Raw genomic sequence first — 22008 nt, 5'->3', positions numbered from 1 at the left:
TGGCATAATCTTCTTATAGATGAGGAAAAGAGTATAAAAGTGGAGTAATTTGCATGAAATCACACAATACAGGCTTGCCTCTTGTTACCTGTGGGTAGCAGTGAGAGATAGTTAACCAGTAATCTGTATTGAGGTGACTGAGTTGAGTTAGAGGAACATGAGATTTGCAGCTCTCTAAAGTAATCTTCTGTGTTAATTTAGGTGTAGCTAAATTGAATGGCACAAAAGTTGGGGCATAGACAGAGTTGTCTTTGTAGTTCTAATGAGGCTGAAAAAAGTGGTCTTTATCTGGGCAGCAATGAGTTGATGACTACAGGGATCTATTACTAAAAAGGAGAAGAGGGGAGAATGGGTATTAGCGGACTATTAACAGTCTCCACTACAGAAGTTTGTCTCTAATTTTTGTAAACCTATCCCACAACCAGTTAAAAGAGTTGATAAGGAGTAGCCATACCAATGGACTTTGTGATTATCAGGTCAGTAGCATATTTAAATACAGTAGAAGAGAATTCAGTAATGATTTTAAGTTTATTTTCAGAAACAAAGCATTTGATGAAATAACTTCAAATTGTGTTGAAGTTGGTGGTTTTATGAGCTAATAATTATTTATTTTGTTCTTGTATTTTAGGCCTCAACTCCATATAGCATAGATTCAGATTCTTTGGGAATGGAGTGTATTATTTCGGGAAGTGCCTCTCCAACTCTGGCAATCAACACTGTGACTAACAAAGTAATTCTATTTTTTTGAACACTTTTGAAATGTCATTGAGTAATACATTTAATTAGCTTTTATAGTAACAGTAGATTTCTATATGGTTAAGTTTAAAGATGATACAGATTTGACCAAACCATACATGGCAGTTTGAAAGCTGAATCCACAATGCTTTTAGCTTTATACAAGTTAGAAGTAAATAAATAGTTCTCTGGAAAAATTGGACAATGCTTATTGGGAAGCTCTATATTAAATCTGAATTCTTGACATTATGAGTCCCATTGATAGAATTTTTGAGTCCAGCATTTTATTGAATCAGTTTGTTTAAAAATCATTGATTACCCCTCTAAGTATGCAATTTAAAAAGAGATTGACAAATTCCTAGGACGTCAACAGAATCCAGTAAAATAAATAATTCGGGCAAACTCAGAGTTCTTTGGAATGGTGGTCAGCCTCTTTCATGATATTCAAGTCTAGGTACATACCCAGAAGTAGCATGTGGTAGTCTGCTGCAATTTGTTTTTTGGGTTTTTTTTTTTCCTTTGGGCTTTTGAAGCAAGGGTCAAAACCTTATGCCAGCTCTTTAGATACCTAGTGGAATCTCTGTTCTTTACAAGGTGATTTCTTAATCTCGTATCTCAAAACCCTAAAAAGGCTCTGGGAGGTTCATGAAATAACTCAGTTCTGTACATCTGATTCCTCCCTTACTAGACCCTGATGAGCGCCTGGAAGCCATGTATTTTTCACACTTGTACTCATATGGTGTGTCAGTCTTGCTTTTACCCTCTTTCCCCTATCTCCCTTGCTTTTACTTGCCTTTTTTTTTTTTTTTGGCTCTCTTACTCTTCTGCTTTTTTGTGCATACACATAAAAACATATACATACTCAGTTGCACTAATATAGTATACATAGTATCTTTCTATTTGTGCAAGGTAATGCGTAAACAGATAGAAGACAGATTATAATGAGTGACTGATCAGATTTCCAATTTAGATAGGAAACTGGCAACTGAGGTGTAGAGTAATAATTTTGCCCAAATAGCAATACATGGACTGATTCTGTCAGAATGACTTAGGGGACTGGTGGGTTGTTGGTGTGTGTGTATGTGTGTTTGGTGGTGGTAGTAATTCCCAAATTCCATTGCAGGCCTACCAGATCAGTTACTTTATCCTTGTGGATAGGGCCCAGAAATATATACTTTTAAAAATCATCCCAGGGCTTCCCTGATAGCACAGTGATTAAGAATCCGGCTGCCAATGCAAAGGACATGAGTTCGATCTCCAGGCCGGGAAGATCCCATATGCCGTGAAACAACTAAGCCCCTGCACCACAACTACTGAGTCTGCACTCTAGAGCCTGCGAGCCACAACTAATGAGCCCACACTCTGCAACTACTGAAGCCTACTCATCTAGAGCCCATGCTCTGCAACAAGAAAAGCCACTGCAATGAGAAGCCTGTGCACCACAACGAAGAGCAGACACTGCTCTCCGCAACTATAGAAAGCCAGCATGCAGCAACAAAGACCCAACACAGTCAATAAATAAAAATAAATTAAAAAAAAATCATCCCTAATGATACCCAGCTATACTTGAGAATTTCCCATGAAACAGATAGGTTGGAATCAGAAGTATCCAATACTGCTCTTTGTGATAGTTCAAGTAGGAGATATTGAGGCCTAAACATAGAGAGCTGTGGCTACTAGGGAGCAATTAGAAAATAGTAATGCTGTGACTTCATGACTAAATAAAGGAGCTGGAGTTTTTGGGCTTCTGCTTTCAAATATGATAGAATAGCTAGTATCAGATTAACCCTTCTCCCTATCTATATAAAATTACCACCCCAACCCCACCCCCACCCACCAATAAAAAAGAGAGGAGAGGCATTGGAGAAAAAGACAGGCAGAACTTCAGAAGTGAAGATCTCAGAAAGAAGGGAAGCACATTTAGATAAGCACTACAGGTTTTCCCTTGGGACATTTCCCACTTCTCAGTGCATGGCACAGAGGCTGCAGAGAAAGCTGCAGTCTAGAACAGTCATTGAGCTAGGGAGATAAAAACTGGAGTTTGAGGCTACCAAAGAGCTGGGACTTAAGGACCAAGACCCTGAGGGATCTCAAAAGTGACCTCAACTTTTTGCAAGCAATATCCACTTAAGGCATTTGCTAATCTCTAACCTATGTGTGCTTGGGCTCAAAGACAAATCAAGTAGATTTTTCACTAGCCAGAATTCAGCAGTCTCACAGCGAAGGGGGAACAAAAATTGTAGTTCTTTAAGGAGAGAGCCATGGTAAACACCCCAGGTTTTCAAATTGATATTTCAGAAAGATTATGTTCTATGAGTAAGAGCAAATCAAAATAACACTGGTCTCAAATTGTTATTAAGATGGTATGCTAATATTCTATTTTCCAAAAGAAAACTAAATCTTTTCTGGAAAATAACATATCCCAAGCTTTTGCAAGCTTTCATAAGTAAGGTCTCACTTTCAGTCAGAATTTTCAGACTTTCCAGGAAACAAGACCAAATAATTAAATGCCAAGACAAGGAGGAGGAAAGGATAGTATAAACATATCTACAAGTGATCTAAATACTGAGTTTTAAATAACTGTGACTAATACATTGAAGAGAATATATGAATTATAGAAAATTTATCAGAATTGGAATCTGTATGGAAGAATCAAGAGAATTGAAAAATATAATAACTGAAATTAAGAATTCAATAGATGGGTTTAATAGAGGATTAGACACATCAGAGGAGAGAATCAATGAACTGGAAGATAAGTCAGTAGAGAAGATGCTGGTTGAAACACAAAGGAAAAATGGTGGAAAATTCAGAAAAGCTTAAGAGATAAATGGGATTTGGGGGAAAGATCTAACAAACTTGTCATTACTATTCCAGAAGAGAAGAAAAAGGGACTAGAGAAGAAGCAGTATTTTAATTTTCTAAGACTGATGAAAGATAACACAATACAGATTCAAGAAGTTGTGAGAACCCCAACAAGGACTAATTAAAAGAAAACCTTATCAGGCAAATAAAAATCAAACTGCTAAAAAACAAGGATTTAAAAAAAAATCTTAAAATCAGAGGAAAATAACAGGCAACTTCAGAGGAACACACTGAATTGTTACTAGAAATGATGAAAGTCAGACACCACCAGAATGCACTTGTTGTGGTGCTGAAAAGAAATACCTGTCAATCCAGAATTCTGAAATTCGAATTTCTGCGAAAAATGAAGGTTAAATAAATAGGCTTTTACAAAAACAAAATATGAGAGAATGTTACTAGTTCACCAGTATTAAAAAATTAAAGGGGGTTAATTTTTCAGATAGAAGAAAAATCCTTCGCAGAATAATGAAGAACACCAAAAAGTATGCATGTCAATAAATATAAATACGTATTGCATGATTAAAAAAATATCAGTGCTGTTATATAACACAATGCTTTGTAGTTTAAAATACTTGTAGAAGTTAAAGTACATGACAGTACTAGAGTAAGGCATTAGGAAATATATGCATTTAATGTCTTTGTATTATTGTATGGGAAATGGTAAACGTACTAAGTCAAGGGCATGTAGTAAAATCTAGGGCAGTGATTCTTAATACTTCAGCATATATCAGAATAACTAGGAGGGCTTGTTAAAACCCAGGTTACTGGGCCCTACACTGAGAGTTTCTAACTCTAGATCAGGATTGGGTCTGAAGAATTACATTCCAACCAGTTCTCAGATACTGGTCATGTTTTTGTCTGGGTTCCTTACCTGAACCTCTGCTCTAGGTTGTTACAAGAATAGTAAAAGAATATTACCAAGTAAGGAAAAATAATAAATCCTTGGTTAATCCAAAAGTAGGCAAGAAAGGAGAAAAAAAATGAGCAAAGAAGAGATGGGGAACACAGGAAAATAAAAAGTATTTAAATCTAATGATGTTAGGAAATACATTAAATGTAAATGCACTAAATATTCAACTTAAAAGCCAAAGAGTCTTTTCTGACCACAATAGCATGAAACTGGAAATCAACCACAGAAAGAGAACTGAGAGAAAGTGATTACATGGAGGGTAAATAGCATGCTACTAAAAAATCAATGCATCAGCAATGAAATCAAAAAGGAAATTTAAAAATACCTTGAGACAAATGACAGTGAAAACGTAACCATACAAGATCTATGGGATGCAGCAAAAGCAGTTCTCAGAGGGAAGTTCATAGCAACCCAGGCCTTCTCAAAAAAAAAACCAAAAAAAATCTCAACCTAAGCTACCACCTAAAACAATTAGAGAAAGAATAAACAAAACCTAAAGTCAGCAGAAGGAAAGAAATAATAATGAAAGATTAAAAAAAGAGTTGAAAAAAATAAAACCAAGAGCTGGTTCTGTTAAAGGGTAAACAAAATCAACAACTCTCTGGCCAGGCTAACCAAGCAGAAAAGAGAGAGGACCCAAATAAACAAAATAAGAAATGAAAGAAGAGAAATAACAACTGATACTGCAGAAATACAGGAAACTATAAGAGGACACTATGAACAATTATATGCCAACAGATTGAACAGCCTAGAAGAAATGGACAAGTTTCTAGAAACTTTAGCCTACCAAAACTGAATCAAGAAGACATAGATAATTCACCAGAAGTGAAATAGAACCTGTAATTTTAAAAACTCCCTGCAAACAAAAGTCAAGGACCAGATGGCTTCACTGGGGAAATCTACCAAACATACAAAGAAGAACTTACATTGATCCTTCTCAAACTCTTCCAAAAGATCGAAGAGGCAGGGACACACCCAAAGTCATTCCATGAAGCCACTATCACTCTGATACCAAAACCAGACAAAGACAATAACAAAAAAGAAAATGACAGGCCAATATCTGTGATTAATATAGATGCAGAAATTCTCAACAAAATATTAGCAAGCCAAATCCAACATCACATAAAAAAGATCACACACTGTGATCAAGTTGGATTCATCTCAGGGTCATAAGAATGGATCAATATATGCAAATCAATCAATGTGATACACCACATCAGCAGAAGAAAAGACAAAAACCACATGATCATCTTAGCAGATGCAGAAAAAGTATTGGATAAAATTCAACATCCATTCATGATCAAAACTCCTACCAAAGTGGGTATAGGGGGAATGTATCTTGACCTAATAGGAGCTTTTATGACAAACCCACAGCCAACATAATGCTTAACAGTGAAAAGCTGAAAGCCTTCCTGCTAAAATCTGAAACAAGACAAGGATGCCCACTCTCACCAGTTCCAACATAGTCTTGGAATTCCTAGCCACAGCAATCAGATGATAAAAAGAGATTTAAAAAAGTATCTAAATTAGAAGGAAAGAGGTAAAATTGTCATTATTTGCAGATAATGTGATTCTACATATGGAAAGCCCTAAAGACTCCACACAAAAGCTGCTACATCTGGTAAACGAATTCAGAAAGGTAGCAGGATACAAGATTAACATACAGAAATCTGTTGCATTTCTTTACACTTAACAGTGAAATACCAGAAAGGGGAAATTTTTTAAAAAATCCTTTTTAAAATTGCATAAAAAAATAGTAATAAACTTGACCAAGGAGGTGAAAGATTGAGAAGTATAAAACATTGATAAAGGAAATTGAAGATGATTCAAAGAAATGGAAAGATATCCCATGCTCTTGGATTGGAAGAGTTAATATTGTTAAAATGGCTCTACTGTCCAAAGGAATGTACAGACTTAATGCAATCCCTGTCAAATTACCCATGATGTTTTTCACAGAACTAGAACAAATAATTCTAAAATTTATGTGGAACCATACATAAAAGAACCAGAATTGCCAAAGCAGTCTTGAGGAAAAACAAAGCTGAAGGCATAACCTTCCAGACTCCAGACAATATTACAAAGCTACAGTAATCAAGACAGCGTGGTATTGTTTTCTTAGGTCAGTCCCCCAAGGCAATAGAAATAAAAGCAAAAATAAACAGATGGGACCTAATCAAACTTAAAAGCTTTTGCATAGCAAAGGAAACCCATAAACAAAATGAAAAGACAACCTACAGACCAGGAGAAAATATTTGCAAACAGTGTGACTGACAAAGGATTAATTTCCAAAATATACAAACAGCTCATACAACTCAATAACAACAACAACAACAAAAACAAACGACCGAGTCAAAAAAAGGACAGAATACCTAAGCAGACATTTTTCCCAAAGAGGACACACAGATGGCCAGTAGGCACGTGAAAAGATGCTCAACATCACTAATTATTAGAGAAATGCGAATCAAAACTGCAGTGAGGTATCACCTCACTCCAGTCAGAATGGCTATCATCAAAAAGTTTACAAATAATAAATGCTAGAGAGGATGTGAAGAAAAGGGAACCCTCCTACACTATTGGTGGGAATGTAAATTGGTGCAGCCACTATGGAAAACAGTATGGAGTTTCCTTAAACAACTAAAAATAGAATAGAGCTACCGTGTAATCCCTCTCTTGGGCATATATCCAGAGAAAATTCTAATTCAAAAGATACGTGCACCCAAATGTTCACAGCAGCACTATTTACAGTAGCCAAGACATGGAAGCAACCTAAATGTCCATCAGCAGATGAGTGGATAAAGAAGATGTGGAATGTGTATACATTTTCATTACTCCCCAAAGAAAATCTCATACCTGTTAGCATTCATTTCCCATTTCTTCCATCCTCTGGTAACCATTAATTTTTTCTTCTAACACTCTGGATTTGCCTATTCTGGACCTTTCATGTAAGTGAAATTGCAAAATATATGACCTTTTATATCTGACTTCTTTCACTAAACACATTTTTAAGGTTCATCTGTATTATGGCATGTATCAGTATTTCATTCCTATTGTCATATAATTTAACTGTGTCCCAAAATAAAGCTCAAGAACATTCGTAAGAATCTAAAAATATAGCACTTAATGTAAATTCACAATAGTCTGGCATCGAATAAAAAATTACCAAGCAAAGAAGCAGTAAAAAACGACCCATAATGAGGAGAAAATCAGTCAATCAGAACTGACCAAGAAATGACACACGTGATAGAAATAGTAGAAAAGGACATTAGAACAGTTATCATGAGCCAAGATATGGAAATAACCTGAGTGTCCATCAACAGATGAATAGGTAAAGAAAATGTGGTATGTAGAATACAATGGAATAATGTTCAACTGTGAGAAAAAAAGAAATCCTGCCGATTGTGACAAAATGAATGGATCTTGAAGTCCTTATGCTAAGTGAAATGTCAGGCAGAGAAAGACGAAAATGTATGATATCACTTATATGTGGACTCAAAAGACGAAACTCAGAGAAACAGAATAGAATGGTGGTTGGGGGGAATGGGGAGATGCTCAAAGGGAACTTTATGTTATAATATGATTAAGTTTTGGGAATCTAATATATAGCATGGTGATTACATGCATGATACTACACTATTATATATAGAAAAGTTGCTAGGAGAGTAGCTCTTAAATGTTCTCACAATAAAAAGAAATGGTAATTATGTGAGGTGATGGAGGCAGTAGCTAATGCTATGATGGTAGTGATTTTGTAATACATAAGTGTATGAAACTAGTACATTGTTCACCTTAAACTAACACACAATATTGTATGTTAATTATATCTCAATAAAACCTGGGGCTAGAGGGTGAGGGGAACTGTTGTTGTAACTTTATTTTATGGAAGTTCAGGTTGAACATGTGTATAGACACATGGAAGATGTTTAAAAACCCAAATCAAACTCCTTAGGAATAAAAATATAATGTCTGAGTTGAAAAATAAACTGGATGGAATTAACAGCAGATTAGGCATTGTAGATGGAAAGATCAGTGAACTTGAAGATATAGCGATAAAAGCTATCCAAAGTGAAACACACAGAGAAAAGACAGTAAGAAAGTAAATAGAGCATTAACGAGCTGTGGGGAAAGCTTCAGGACACCTAATAAATGTGGAATTGAAGTTCCTAATGGAAATCAGGAGCTACACAGAGCAATTAAGGACACCAGAAATGGTAACTATGGGTAAGTATAAAGGTTTCTTTAAAGAAATTTAAATCTCTTTAAAAGATAACTATGTAAAGCAAAAATTACAAAAATGCATTGTGGATTTATAACATATAAAAGTAAAATGTATGACTATAATAGTGTTCAGGCAAGGAGAGAAGAAAGTTATGAAAAGAGAAAAAGTTCAAAATTTGGAAAGGCAAAAAGGCAAAGCCGTCATTCACAGAAGACATGATTGTTCATATTGGAAAATTCAAAAAAATCTGCAGGTAAACTCTTAGAATTTAGTAAGTGAATTTACCAATATGTCAATATTAGGTCAGTATTGGATTTTAGAAGTCAATTGTTTTCCTGTGTATTAGCCATAGACAGAAAATAAAATTTAAAAGATAATACTTATATTACTATTCAAAAACATCAAATACAGAGATACCTCTTTTTATTGTGCTTCTTTGTATTGCGCTACCCAGGTATTGGGCTTTTTACAAACTGAAAGTTTGTGGCAACCCTGTGTTGCCAGAACAAAAAGAGAACTTATATAAGAGTAGATATATAATTTTCATAGAGAAGATTATTGTAAAAAAGTCAGTTTTTCCTAAGTTTATCTAGAGATTTAATAAGCCCAATCAAAATTCCACTATGCTTTGTTTAGGGGAAGGAAGATAGTAGGAAATGACCAGCTGATTTTGAAAGATAAATGAGATTCCAAATGGTAAATAGTAGTTGAAGAAAATGTTGAAGAAAAAGATAAAAGAGGATTTATACTTCGAAATAATCAAGAGTAAACCTATAATAATTGAAAGTGTAATATTGGCATAAGAATAGACAGACTTATGGAACAGAGTTCAGTGATGTCTTTCAGCAGATGGTGCTGAATCAATAGAAAAGTGAGATTTTTCCATTCTCAAAAATCAATTTCAGATGGATCTGAGACCTTACTGTAAATGATAAAACAGAGTTCTCAATTGGATGAAAAAGAATAAAATGAACTTTAAAAAATGGAATGAAGGAAGTAATAAAAGGCTGATACTAATTCAGTAGGCAGCAAAGCTTTATCATAGTCCTGTAGTTAAATTTTACTGCAAAAGGACAGAAAAGGATATATACATTGTATATAATGGTAGAAGTCTATATAGCGGTTACCTGTAATAGGAGGTGTACGGGTGGTTAATGACTGGCTGGTAAATGATGATTGGCAGAATTTATGAGCAGGCCTTCTGGTGTGCTGGTGTGTTGTACATCAGTGGTTCTGTGATCTGTGGACACCTGAGTAACCAATACCTCTTTTGGAATTCCATGATAATACTAAAATGTTATTTGCCGTTTCCTTTATTTTTGTGTTTTCATGGAAGCAGCAAAAGCAGTAATATGTAAACATTAGCACAGGTCAAGGCAGTGACATCTGATTGTACTAGTAGTCATTGTATTCTTCACAGCCACACACCCTTCAGATTTAGAAAACAACAACAAAATTAGTTTTATTTAAGAATTGCCTTGGTGATGCAGGAAAAATAATTTTATTAAATTGTGACCTTTGAGTACACATGCTTTTAAGAATCTGTGTGATGAAATGGGAGTATACATAAAACACAGTGTATACTGAAGTACAGCGGTTGCTTCAAGGAAGAGCATTTGTGTTGAACTAGCCACTTTGTTCTTGGAACATTGATTTTACTTGAAAGAACTGACACTATTATTCAGATTTGGGTATTTGGCAGATATTTCCTTGAAAATGAATAAAGTAAGCCTCTCACTTCATGGAAAACAGTTGACAGTATCTCTTGCCAATGATAAAATTTGAGCTTTTAAGCAAAACATATAAATTTGGAAAACATATCCACTGCAGTGAGTCTGATAGCTTCACAGTCTTTAAAGACTTTTCCAATGAGATTATTGGTGATATTAACAAGTGTGATGTTTTGATGTTGTATAATGAAATACATCAATATTTGGAAGATCTGCATAACTTAGTGAATGATATTTTCCAGATGACCAGTGCATAATGTTATAAAATCATGCATGGGTAAATGATCCATTCAAAGTACAAGATGGAAAGTGGATTATAATGTAAAAGAGTATGAAAATTTATTCGTATGGTTTCAGATTTTACATTGCAACTAATCTGTAAAAACTTTGTCATATTTTTGTGTAGTATCAAAAAAAAAGACTACCCACAATTATCTGAAAAGTCTATTAAAATATTCTTCCCTTTTATATACGTGTGTGTGTGTGTATATATATATATATGTATATATATATATATGATGCTGGGTTTTCTTTCTGTACTTCCACCTAAACAACATATTGCAACAGATGGAATGTACAAGCAGATATAAGAATCTAGCTGATTCCAGTTAAGCCAAGCTTTGAGATTTACAAAAATGTAAAACAGTGGCACCCTTCTAATTTTACTTATTTATTGAGAGAAAATATTTCTTATGTTAACATATAGTTGAGTTTGTAATAGCTATTTTTAAATTAATATTGAAAATTTTTATCTTAATTTTTAACATGACAGTTATTGATAAATACATCAAAATAAACAAAAGCTTATTGACTCCATAATTTTTAAGACTGTAAAAGGGTTCTAAGATCAGAGTTTGAGAATTGCTGTTGATTACATGAGTATGATTCCATGAGTATGCCTGTTTTGTAATTAACAAACTATAATAACTTGTATATTTTACTCTCCATAATATGTTATGTTTTAATAAAAATGTTATCCTTCTTAGCTATGAGGATTTGTCCAAGATGATGGGGAGTATTTCTGACTTGAATGATGGATAACTGAGCATTGACAGGAGAGAATGAGCAGCCAACAGAATGACCATAGGATGCTTATAATTTGTTGATATTGTATTGTTTAAGAGCCCATAAGGTTGATTTTTTTAAATGAAATTTACACTGGAAATATTGACCAGAAAAAATGTTTGCCATAGTTTTCTTTATTTCCTCTCATTTTCCTTATACTCTTTTCCCTTATTAGTTCCTGGACACGTAATTGTTCCTGGCTGATGTGAATGTGAGACAGTTTGTTTTTGCCTTAAGTATTGAGGCATGTGTGCCTAGTTTTCCAGATATCTGCACTCTTTTGGCAAATGAACATTGAGCATGACCCCATTTTCAACACAGACACAAAGGTTGTGATAGCTCAATTGGTCATTAAATTCAGCAAAGTATTATTTGTATACTGAGTAGAAAGCACTACACTGCGTATGATTACTTATTGGGAAATTCAAGTTGCTAACAATCTAGTAGTGGATAAAAATTTGCCAAAAATTAGACCGTAAAATCAAATGTATTAGTTGTTCCCACAAAAGTAGAAGCATAGAAAGGGAAGTTGGTAGTAGCATCTGAATAGAACTTTAAAGGATAGTTAGGCTAGTTTTCTGTTTTCAAAATATCTTTTTGGTTGTTGTTTCTAATTAAAAATGATAATGCACATTATAAACTCAAGCATTGTAAAAAATAGACGCTATTAGTGAGAGAAGTCTTCAGGAATACCCAGCCCCCTGCCAGTTGACCATTGTTAACAGTTTGATACATAGTTCTTTTATGTCTAATGCATATGTTAGTGTATTATTATTATTTTTAAATATCAGATAATATATTTATGATTCTGCAAATGTGTTGGATGGTTAAGTTCCAGTTTTCAATATTATAAACACTGTGATGTCTAAATTCTATTTTATGATTTTTTTTGATGCCTAAGATTTTAAAAGAAGGAAACAAGTTTTGCTTAAAGCTTGAGTAAAAATAAGTATGCTGGAAATATTTAACAGTAAAAATCTGTTATAATCCCCTTTTATTAAATGTTGAGCTAATTATTATACCTTTTAGAAAATTGAATTTATGTACCTCTGGATGAGATACATCCTTTAGTTTGAAAGTAAATTATTAATATTTCATAGTGAACGTGGAGTTAAGGGTGTAGAACATGGATTTGGGATACCTAAACACCAAAGGAAAGACCAGTAACATTTTGTTTTCCTTCCCTATATCAGGTTAGTTGTATTTTTGTAAAGTTGCTTAAAAAGTATTTTTTATATTGGTAACTACTTATTCAAATGTTGCTCTGCTTTTCATTGTAGGTAACATTGTACAACACTGATCAGGATGGCAGTGATAGCCCACGCAGTAGCCTTAACAACAGTCTCTCAGATCAGAGTTTGGCATCTGTTAATTTGAACAGTGTTGGAAGTGTGCATAGTTACACACCGGTAAGTCTTGGTGAAGTTAACTCCTTTGTTGAGTACTTATTTAGTGTTTAAAACTGAACCAGATGTAATTGAAATGCAAATAAAAAGTGAAGATGTATATTTCTCACTGATCAATTAATGATCATTAGCTTAGATAAGTAGAGCATATTTCTATCACATTTTAGCAAGTTAGATACAAAAGTATTATTGTACTATGTTATATATTTTGGTCTACTTCATCTTTTCTATGTCCAGTTTAAAAAAATTGGAATAGAAAAAGAATGTTTACTTTAGTCTTCTAAAACTATGTTTTATGATATTTTGTAGTCCTTGATAAAACAGCTTAGAGGATATGTATATCACCTTGTTTCCCAGAAGTAGTTCTGAGAAGGGGATTCTACAAACCCCAAAGGTTAGGATGACTTGGTATCCAGTTGTTAACCGGTCTTGTATTTTCAGTTTGCATCTAGAAAAGAGAGCTGTGCTATAAAGCAGTGGTCCCAGACCTTTTCGGCACTAGGGACCAGTTTCCTGGAAGACAGTTTTTCCATGGACCAGGGGTGGGGGTGGGGGGAGTGGTTCATGTGGTAATGCAAGCAGTGGGGAGCGATGAGGAACTGGCAGATGAAGCTTTGCTTACTCACCTGCCACTCACCTCCTGCTGTGCAGCCCAGTTCCTAACAAGCCGTGGACCAGTAGCAGCGTGGGGTTGGGGATCCCTGCTAAAGGGACCTGTGTGAGTATCCTTGCTCCTGTGCTGACCCTTCTGTTATCTGTTACTTCTTTTCAAATCATCTTGCAACTTATCCTTCCCAGTAGACAGAACAGAGCCCAAGAGAGCCATACACCACACGGTTCATGGTATAAGTTTCATCTCATCAGATCACTCCTTGTTCCCAGACGAGTACATAGGTAAAAACTTACACAGGAAAAAAGATATAAGGGGGAGGAGGGACCTGAAATAAGAACATGAGGGAAACAAAAACTCAGAGCAGTTTTAAAGTTTACATTGAATGTAGGAAAAAAGAAAGAAGACTCTGTAAAACTATTAACATTGCTCTGGGGGGAGAAAAATAAAACGTTTTTTGAGAATGCAGAAAAAACAGATAGAGGAATAACAATTATGTAAAAGAATACAGTAGATATGGAGAATTGTGAATTATAGGTATCCTCAAATAGTTGGTACAGAAGTTTTCAGAAGAAATAGAGAATAAAAGGGTTATTTACTAGTTTTAAGAAAAGTTAATGGGAAAAAAAACTGTATCTAGACACATCATGAAAAATTTTTAAATTTCACAAGTAATCGTAGATACTCTAGCAGAAGAAATAAGGTACATTCAGAGAAACACAAATCATAATTTTTTTCCCATAATACTAAATGCCAGTAGATAATGGAACTCTGTACAGAGTATTGAGGGAATAGTTTGGAATCATAAATAGTGTCCACCAAATTTTCATTCAGTTGTGTAGTCAAGAAAAAGACATTAATTCTTTGATACACAGAGTTTAGAAAGCATTCTACCCTTCTTTTCATGCACCCTTCTTGAAAAAAACTACGTATTTAGTTGATCAGATTGTGAATTAAAGTACTCGGTAATGATGAAGTCAGGATATAAAGGGCTAGTTAGAGCATTGAAGCAAACTAAGCAAAGATTTAATAATTTTAAGTTGTTTTAAAATAATTTGAGTGTAGAAAATCTTGAAACCAAATGAAATCAAAGAACACAGAGTCCAGTATCACAGAACATAAGAGGAAAAAATAAAGAAGACTTTATGGAAACAGGTTACAGAGTAAGAACAAACATGTCTGTTACTCCAGTGCATGTAAGAAGATTAAACTCCCCTGTTAAAAACTATTTATTGTAGACTGATTTTTCTTTTCTTTTCTTTTTTTTTTTTTTTCCATTTAACAACAGGATGATCAAGCGGTCATCAAGCATTCCTTAAGCAACAATACAGCATGAGCGTTTGGTTGGGCTTATCATATGTCCACAGATTGAGCCTATAAGGACACAGTGAGCCCAAATTCATTGCAGCAATTTTATTACTTATGCAGACAGTATAAGTCAGATGAGTATGGTGTCAACTCCCTAAATCTCACAGGATGACCAAACCAGAGGAAACAGATGACAGATTGCACAAATAATGGGTCATTGCAGTGAAGGAGCAAATTCCATACAGCACCTAAGCAGTTGTATAACTTGCAGCTGTACCCTAAAGCTGTAAGGAAGAAAGTCCCCTTCCTCACTGGAAACAGGGAGACAGATGAGAAACTATCTCTTGGCAGATTCCTGCAAGTTAGAGAGGTGGACTAGAAACTGCCCCATGGCTGCCTCCCCCAAGTAGGAAGATAGATGAAAAATAGCAGATGGTAGTTTGCTCCTCTTAAGATCACTCATCATCACACGTTCTGGGATAATCACAGGGTGTTCCAAGACTTAGATTATCCTGCCATTGAGACTTGCCTGCGCGGCCTTTGTGGAGATGTGTAAGGTCACCAGAGTGCCAGTTGGGTGGAGTCATTACCCTACACAAAATTTGTATTTTTCCATGTGATTGTAGACTACTTTGTGAGCATCATTTTGAATGGCTGCATACATTATAGTCAGTGTTTATATCTGAATTTTTCAAAATACTAAACCGAATGGTAGTTTGTCACCACTTGATATAATCTTTAAGATATATTGCTGATCATGTTTTATTAATTTTATTTCTAGTTGTGCTATCTTCAGAGAAAATTCTTAATTTTTAGGTGTTCATGGTGCTCTTTTTCCCTTGCATAGCTCAAGGCCCAGATCTATTCTCTTTTTCTCAGAATCTCCTTTGTCTTTTGCCCTTCATTTCTTGTTTCCGCTAAGTTTCATTTGAAAAAGAAAAATTTACAAATGAAGGTGTGTTGAAGTTCCTTGCTGCTTTGGGCAGTGCCATACAACCTGATTCACAGTACTGACAGTATTTGAATTTAAGTACTTAAAGATTAATTAAATAAATTAATGAGAAATGTTAGTAGTGTTAGAGTATAGTGAGTTTGAAATGAAATTGCTTCTGTGGAAATCAAGATGAAGACTCCACAGAAACTGGAAGGATTCCAGGCTTAGCTTATCACTTATTATGACCTTGGGAAGGTCCTTTAACTTCTTTGAATTCTTTTCCCCTACTGTGAAATGTGGAGGTTGGATTAGATTTTTGAGATTCTTCAAGACCTAGGTTAATTTGTAGTCTGTTCTTTATGTGTACCCAAGTTAACAGATGATAGGAAAGCCAAAGACAGGGAAGTTAATTCCTTTGGATTCTAGAAACTGTTCTAATATTTTCAGTTGTATATGGTACATAACAAACCAATGCTGATATAGAGCTACTAAGTTAGTAGTATTTTCTTTTAATCTTAGGTGACAAATCATCCAGAACCAGTTTCTCAGTCATTAACTCCTCAACAGCAGCCACAGTACAACCTTCCAGAACGAGACAAACAACTACTTTTCTCAGAATATAATTTTGAAGATCTCAGTGCCTCATTTCGGAGCCTTTACAAGTCAGTTTTTGAGCAGTCGCTTAGTCAACAAGGTGAGTTTTTTTAAATACCTTTTTCGTAAATTTTTTATTGAAATTTTTTTAAGAATTATTTTCACATGGCAGCTGTTATATTTCCTTAATCTTAGAACATTACCGTCATGATGAGGATTGAATATTCTTTGTGCCTTTACTGTAGTCTGTATAGGTTTTTATCATAACATAAGAATGACAGATAAATCTGTCTCATCGTGCATGCCTACTTCATTTGATCACTAGTGGTGTCCTGGAGCACTGTGTTAAAGAATTCCGACCCTGCATTTACGCCATGTGGGAAAGACTGCCGTGATGAATTAGTGATGTCTAGCATGTGAAGTGTTTGGTAAATGTGGCACCACAAGAATAGATGTGCCTTGCTTTTCTGTTCTGACTGCTGTTAGCAAAGAAATAACTATTGGAATATGGTAACACCAAATTTGCAATTTCATTTATGGCACTTATAAGTGAACACATTACTTAATGGTCATTATTTTGTACAAGAGACTTAAATCAGATTTAACACTTAAAAGTGATACTAGTTAAGATGCAGTGTTGCATTGCAACCAAATGCTAGATTGTTGCTATTATGTATTACTGTCCTTTTAGCTGCTGGTTTACTTTTAATCAGGGTGGTATGATAGGATCAAGATGTCTCATTATTGTTCCACCGTAGAACACTAGTCAGAAATTGCTGGAAACTCAAACATTGAAGCATTGCTTTGTTTGCCAGATTAACTATTTATACCCCAACTCTGAGAGTTTCCCTGTTCATAGCAGTAGACAAAATAGACAAAAATTCCTGCCTTTAAAGAGTTTACATTTTAGTACATATCATTTTCAGATATTATGAGAGTTAATGTTAAATGTAAGTATTATATATATTGTTGTATATCAGTCGTTTGTATAGGAAGTTGGTTTTCTGATTAAAGTAAGTGTCATGTATTTTCTTAAATTTTATATTAAATTTTCTTTCCATAAAAGTATGAAAAAAATATATATAAGACTTTGCTAAGCAGATCCAGCTTTGCTGATCGTAGTAGAAAAGTACTGGCTTTGAAATAACAGTGGCGACAATTTCTAAAACCCGTAATGCTGTTTCATTACCCTAATAAAAAAAAGAAGATTGTTAGGAATTCTGGTTTCTAGTCCAGGTTCCACCATAAAGTCAACTGAGTTAACTTCACGTCTTTAGACCTCAGCATCCCCATTGTACAAGGAGGAAGATTAGACTAGATCAGTGCTTTCCGAATTGTTCTCTTTGGAGCTGTTGGGTTTTGTGGAGGTTTCAGAGAGAAGGGTGCAGATGAAGAGGGAGACCTAGCAGGTTTCTTTTTATGGCTTCCCCAAAACAGCTTTACATTTATCAGTTTTACATATTGGCTTCTGAAAGATATTTTGTTTTGTTTTATTTTAAAAACTATTTGGGATTTAAAATGTTGGTATAGGTTGTATCTGGGTTCCCTCTTAAAATGTTAGGACTTTATTGGAAAAGATAATGAAATAATTGCTTTCTTTCATCTTATTGTAATAACCCTATAGGTTCCCTATAAATGACATTTTTCCAGGGTTAAGGCAGGCAGTTTTATTAACTCTTGTACCCATAAAACCTTAATTTATTATGTTTTGAGATTATCTTACAATGTACTCTGATATAATTTTACTCCTAATGACAAGTATGAGAATACTTTTATTTTCGTTTAAAAAATTTGATTCTTTTATTGACTGGCACTATAGTATGGGATTTTATTTTCATTTCATTCAAATAAAACTTGTTTGGTTCAGTAAAACATTATATAAGTTATCTTTTGGGATATGAAAATAGCATAGTTATATAGGACTACATATTGAAATAAGATTTGTTAAAGTGAGTGTCTGCCTACGAACCAAACATACATTATTTTTGACTTTAACATTAAGCACTCCTGGCCTAATCATCAATATCATCATAGCAGCTAATATTTACTGAGCTAAGCCTGCAGCCTATACTTGTACCATGGCATGTAATCCTCACAACAACTCTATGAAGCAGGTACTATTATCATAACCATTTATAATTGAGGAAATTGTGGCTTGGAGATGTTAATAGCTCTCTGAAGTTACCCAGTGTGTAAATTGTAGTGCAGAGATTTAAATTCCTCTTTTCTGGTGTTAAGAAATATGTCATCTTAACCCCTAAACTGTGTTTGTCTCAAGAATGTTCTATAAGAGTAATGAAAAAGAGCAGTGGAGATCGCTGTTTTGTTTTGCTTAGTCTTAAGGATTCTAGCCATCTTGGACTTAAAGTGTTTGGAGTAGTCAGAGAAAGAGATCAGAAATAACTGGACTTTATTTCTACCCTCCTCTTTTGTCAAAGGTCTTCAGACCTATAGAGAACCATCCTGAATGTGACCCAACACCTCTCCCACTGTTCCCTTAACATTTACTCATCTTTCAAGACTCAACCCAGGTATTGCCTTTTCAAGGAAGGCTTCTCTGTATTTCGAAGCCCCTTCCTAGGTAAAACAGGGAAGAAGCAGAGTTTCTGTACTCCCTCTGTATACTCTTGCCTTAGAACTTACAGTGTTGGACATAATCTCTCTCCTCAAGTGTCTGTCTCTTCCACTAGACCATGAGCTACTTGAGGGCAGAGAATGTTTCTTCTTGTTAGCCGCAGAGCCCAGGGAATGGTGGATATTCTGTCAACACTTGTTAAACTGAACCAAAATTGCTTCCTGACAGCATATACCTTTGCTCAGTAAATAATTTTGCAAATGTTTGTCATAAAATAAAACAAATCTGACCATCAGTGATCTTGCTTTGTCTGTTTTCAGGTTTGATGAACATCCCTTCCGAATCTTCCCAGCAGTCCCACACTTCTTGTTCCTATCAGCACTCTCCCAGCAGTACAGTGAGCTCTCACCCACACAGCAACCAAAGCAGCCTGACCAACAGTCATGGCAGTGGCCTCAACACCACGGGCAGTAATTCAGTTGCACAAGTCTCACTGTCCCACCCCCAGATGCACACACAGCCGTCTCCACATCCGTCCCATCGACCACATGGTTTACCACAGCATCCACAGCGTCCCCAGCACCCAGCATCACACCCACAGCAACACAGCCAGCTCCAGTCCCCTCACTCCCAGCACCCCTCTCCACACCAACACATACAGCACCATCCGAACCATCAGCATCAGACGTTAACACATCAGGCACCTCCACCCCCACAACAGGTATCCTGTAATTCTGGTAAGTTTTTGTCTCCTCGCTTGTGTTTGGCTAACTGTGAATTTGGATCTGTTATCTGGGGCTTATATATATTTTCTACCAATACTCTTCTCATCTATCGTCTTTTGTGTTTCCTTGCTGTAGTCCTAGAGTTGTAAGTTATTCAATCCATAAATTCACCCGGATACTGTCTTGATTACAGTTTATTGTTGTAACATAGGCAAACTCAGCAACCCCTGCAAGTCTTGCCACCTCTCTAGGTTCAATTTCTTTCATTTGTAAAATGCAGAGAAATAATACCTTTCCTGCCTATCTTACAGAGCAGATTGCCGCAACACATGATATAATGGGTTTGAATCCATTTGTAAAATTGGATTGAGGTTGGCCAATATCAGGAATAAGGCCAGCTCAGACTTTTGCTATCCAAGATTTATAATATTGTCAATATTATTTTTATAGGTGTTTCAAATGAATGGTATGCAACACTTGATTTGCTAAAAGAAAGCTGTCGAATTGCCAGCAGTGTTAATTGGTCAGATGTAGATCTTTCACAGTTCCAAGGTAAGTATTGGTTCCTTCTGACTTATAACCAAATACACGTGATCAGGTTTTGAATATATTATGAATTTCTTTGTAGTGGAAATAAGCGTCTCCTTATATAGCGTTTCTTTTGCAGTTGGTAGTATGCTTAAAAACAGCAGTTTGCAAAATTCGTAATTAAGCCTTTCAGCCAGTTGATGTAGCAGAGGGTCACAGAGTTCTGAAGGAAATTTGGCCACATTTAAAAGAATGAGGCTTTGAATAATTTAAAAAATGTCATTCTTCATTGCACGGGCAGAAGATTACCAGTGGAAGTTTTGAGGGCTGGAAAAAGAAATTGCTGTTTTCTTTGCAATGTTTGCAGAGCCATGCTAACTATATTTCTAATGCTTTCCTCTTAGGTTTGATGGAGAGTATGAGACAGGCAGATCTCAAGAACTGGTCTTTAGATCAGGTTCAATTTGCTGATCTCTGTTCTTCTCTTAATCAGTTCTTTACACAAACTGGCCTTATCCACTCACAGAGTAATGTTCAACAGAATGTCTGTCATGGTGCCATGCATCCAGCAAAACCTTCCCAACACATTGGAACAGGTACAGGTTTAATTATCATCTTGATTTTCTTTTCCTCATTCATATGAAATTCAGTAGATGTCTGGAGCAACTTGATATGTCTTTAATGATGGCAGTGATCCATTTATATCTTTTTATTTCTAAGAAATGAATGAAATCAAGTAATTTATTTAAGGTCTATCTTAGAAAAATTGAGGTAAAAGGGACTGTTTTTCTGTCATGATTTACATGATATTTTATTGTTTATAATTGACTTTCCTTTGTGATCTTTAACCTTTCAAGTTACCAAACGAGAATAAAATGTCTCAAAAATATGTACATTTTAATTTTAATAAGAACATAGTTAGGTGTTATCAATTTAAATTGTATAGACTTGTAGTGAAAATCAGCACAACTTTATATATCTTCTAAGAATGTTAAAAAATTAAAGTTCAGAGTTTATTTGAAGAGTATATGTAACGATAGTCTCATTTATGTTTTTACTCTGAACTCAAAATTTGTGCTTTGTATTTTTCATCTCACTTTCTTCCTTTATTCTTTACCCTTGTAGCCATTTTGTTTACTCTGATTGCAGTGCCTATAATTTTCTCAAGTTTACATTCTCTGTTTAATATCCAAGTTCTTTCTCTCTTCTTTTTAATTTCTTGATGCCTTATATCTCCAAGTAGACTTCTTTTCTGTATGTTGTCTTGCTTTTAGAGTTGATGCTAAAAAGCTCTCTCTTTGTCTATCCTGAGTGGCTTCCTTCAGTCATTATCCTAGCTTATTTCACATACTTGGTCTTTCCATGTTCACAAGATTCCAGTCCTTTTTGTGAAATCTTCAGTTCTGTGTCTTTTGATACAAAAGAAATCTTCCATCTTTGCTTCTTCCATTTGAATAGCTTACCTAACTTAAAAGTCTCAGTGGCTGCTTGATTTTGGTGACTTATCATTTCATAAATTATATTCATAGAAGAGCCTCATTCAATGCCTGGCATATAGGAGGTACTTAGTATTAACTGAATTTATTGAATGCTCTCTATGTGCCAGATACTAAGCCTCTAAACTTATTTATTTTTTGGTAATGCTTTAGCTTCTCTCTCTCTCCTTTTGTCACTTCTTTTTTTGATTCCTGATATATACTCAAAAAATTTATTTTTATTGTGGTAAAATACACATAACACAAAATTCATCATCCCAGTCATCCTTAAGTGTGCAGTTTAGTGGTATTTAAATACATACATAATGTCATAA

The 22008-nt window shown here is 35.0% G+C and overlaps 1 protein-coding gene across 3 annotated transcripts in view; it reads left to right on the top strand.

Moving 5' to 3' along the window:
- Positions 1-22008, top strand: part of FOXJ3 (forkhead box J3) — a 137222-nt gene that overhangs the window by 100557 nt on the left and 14657 nt on the right. For 2 of the 3 annotated variants that reach the window (XM_057707314.1, XM_057707324.1), the window contains exons 6-11: positions 629-730; positions 12799-12927; positions 16296-16470; positions 19266-19682; positions 20121-20222; positions 20603-20794. In XM_057707314.1, the coding sequence (XP_057563297.1) occupies positions 629-730; positions 12799-12927; positions 16296-16470; positions 19266-19682; positions 20121-20222; positions 20603-20794 (1117 nt within the window). The remainder of the gene's footprint in view (positions 1-628; positions 731-12798; positions 12928-16295; positions 16471-19265; positions 19683-20120; positions 20223-20602; positions 20795-22008) is intronic. The other variant, XM_057707334.1, reaches the window with a different exon arrangement.

The sequence above is a fragment of the Hippopotamus amphibius genome, chromosome 1, assembly GCF_030028045.1.
Source record: "Hippopotamus amphibius kiboko isolate mHipAmp2 chromosome 1, mHipAmp2.hap2, whole genome shotgun sequence".
NCBI classification, from domain to species: Eukaryota; Metazoa; Chordata; class Mammalia; order Artiodactyla; family Hippopotamidae; genus Hippopotamus; species Hippopotamus amphibius.
The sequence above is the reverse complement of the archived record's forward strand: the minus strand, read 5'-3'. Positions and strand labels throughout refer to the sequence as shown.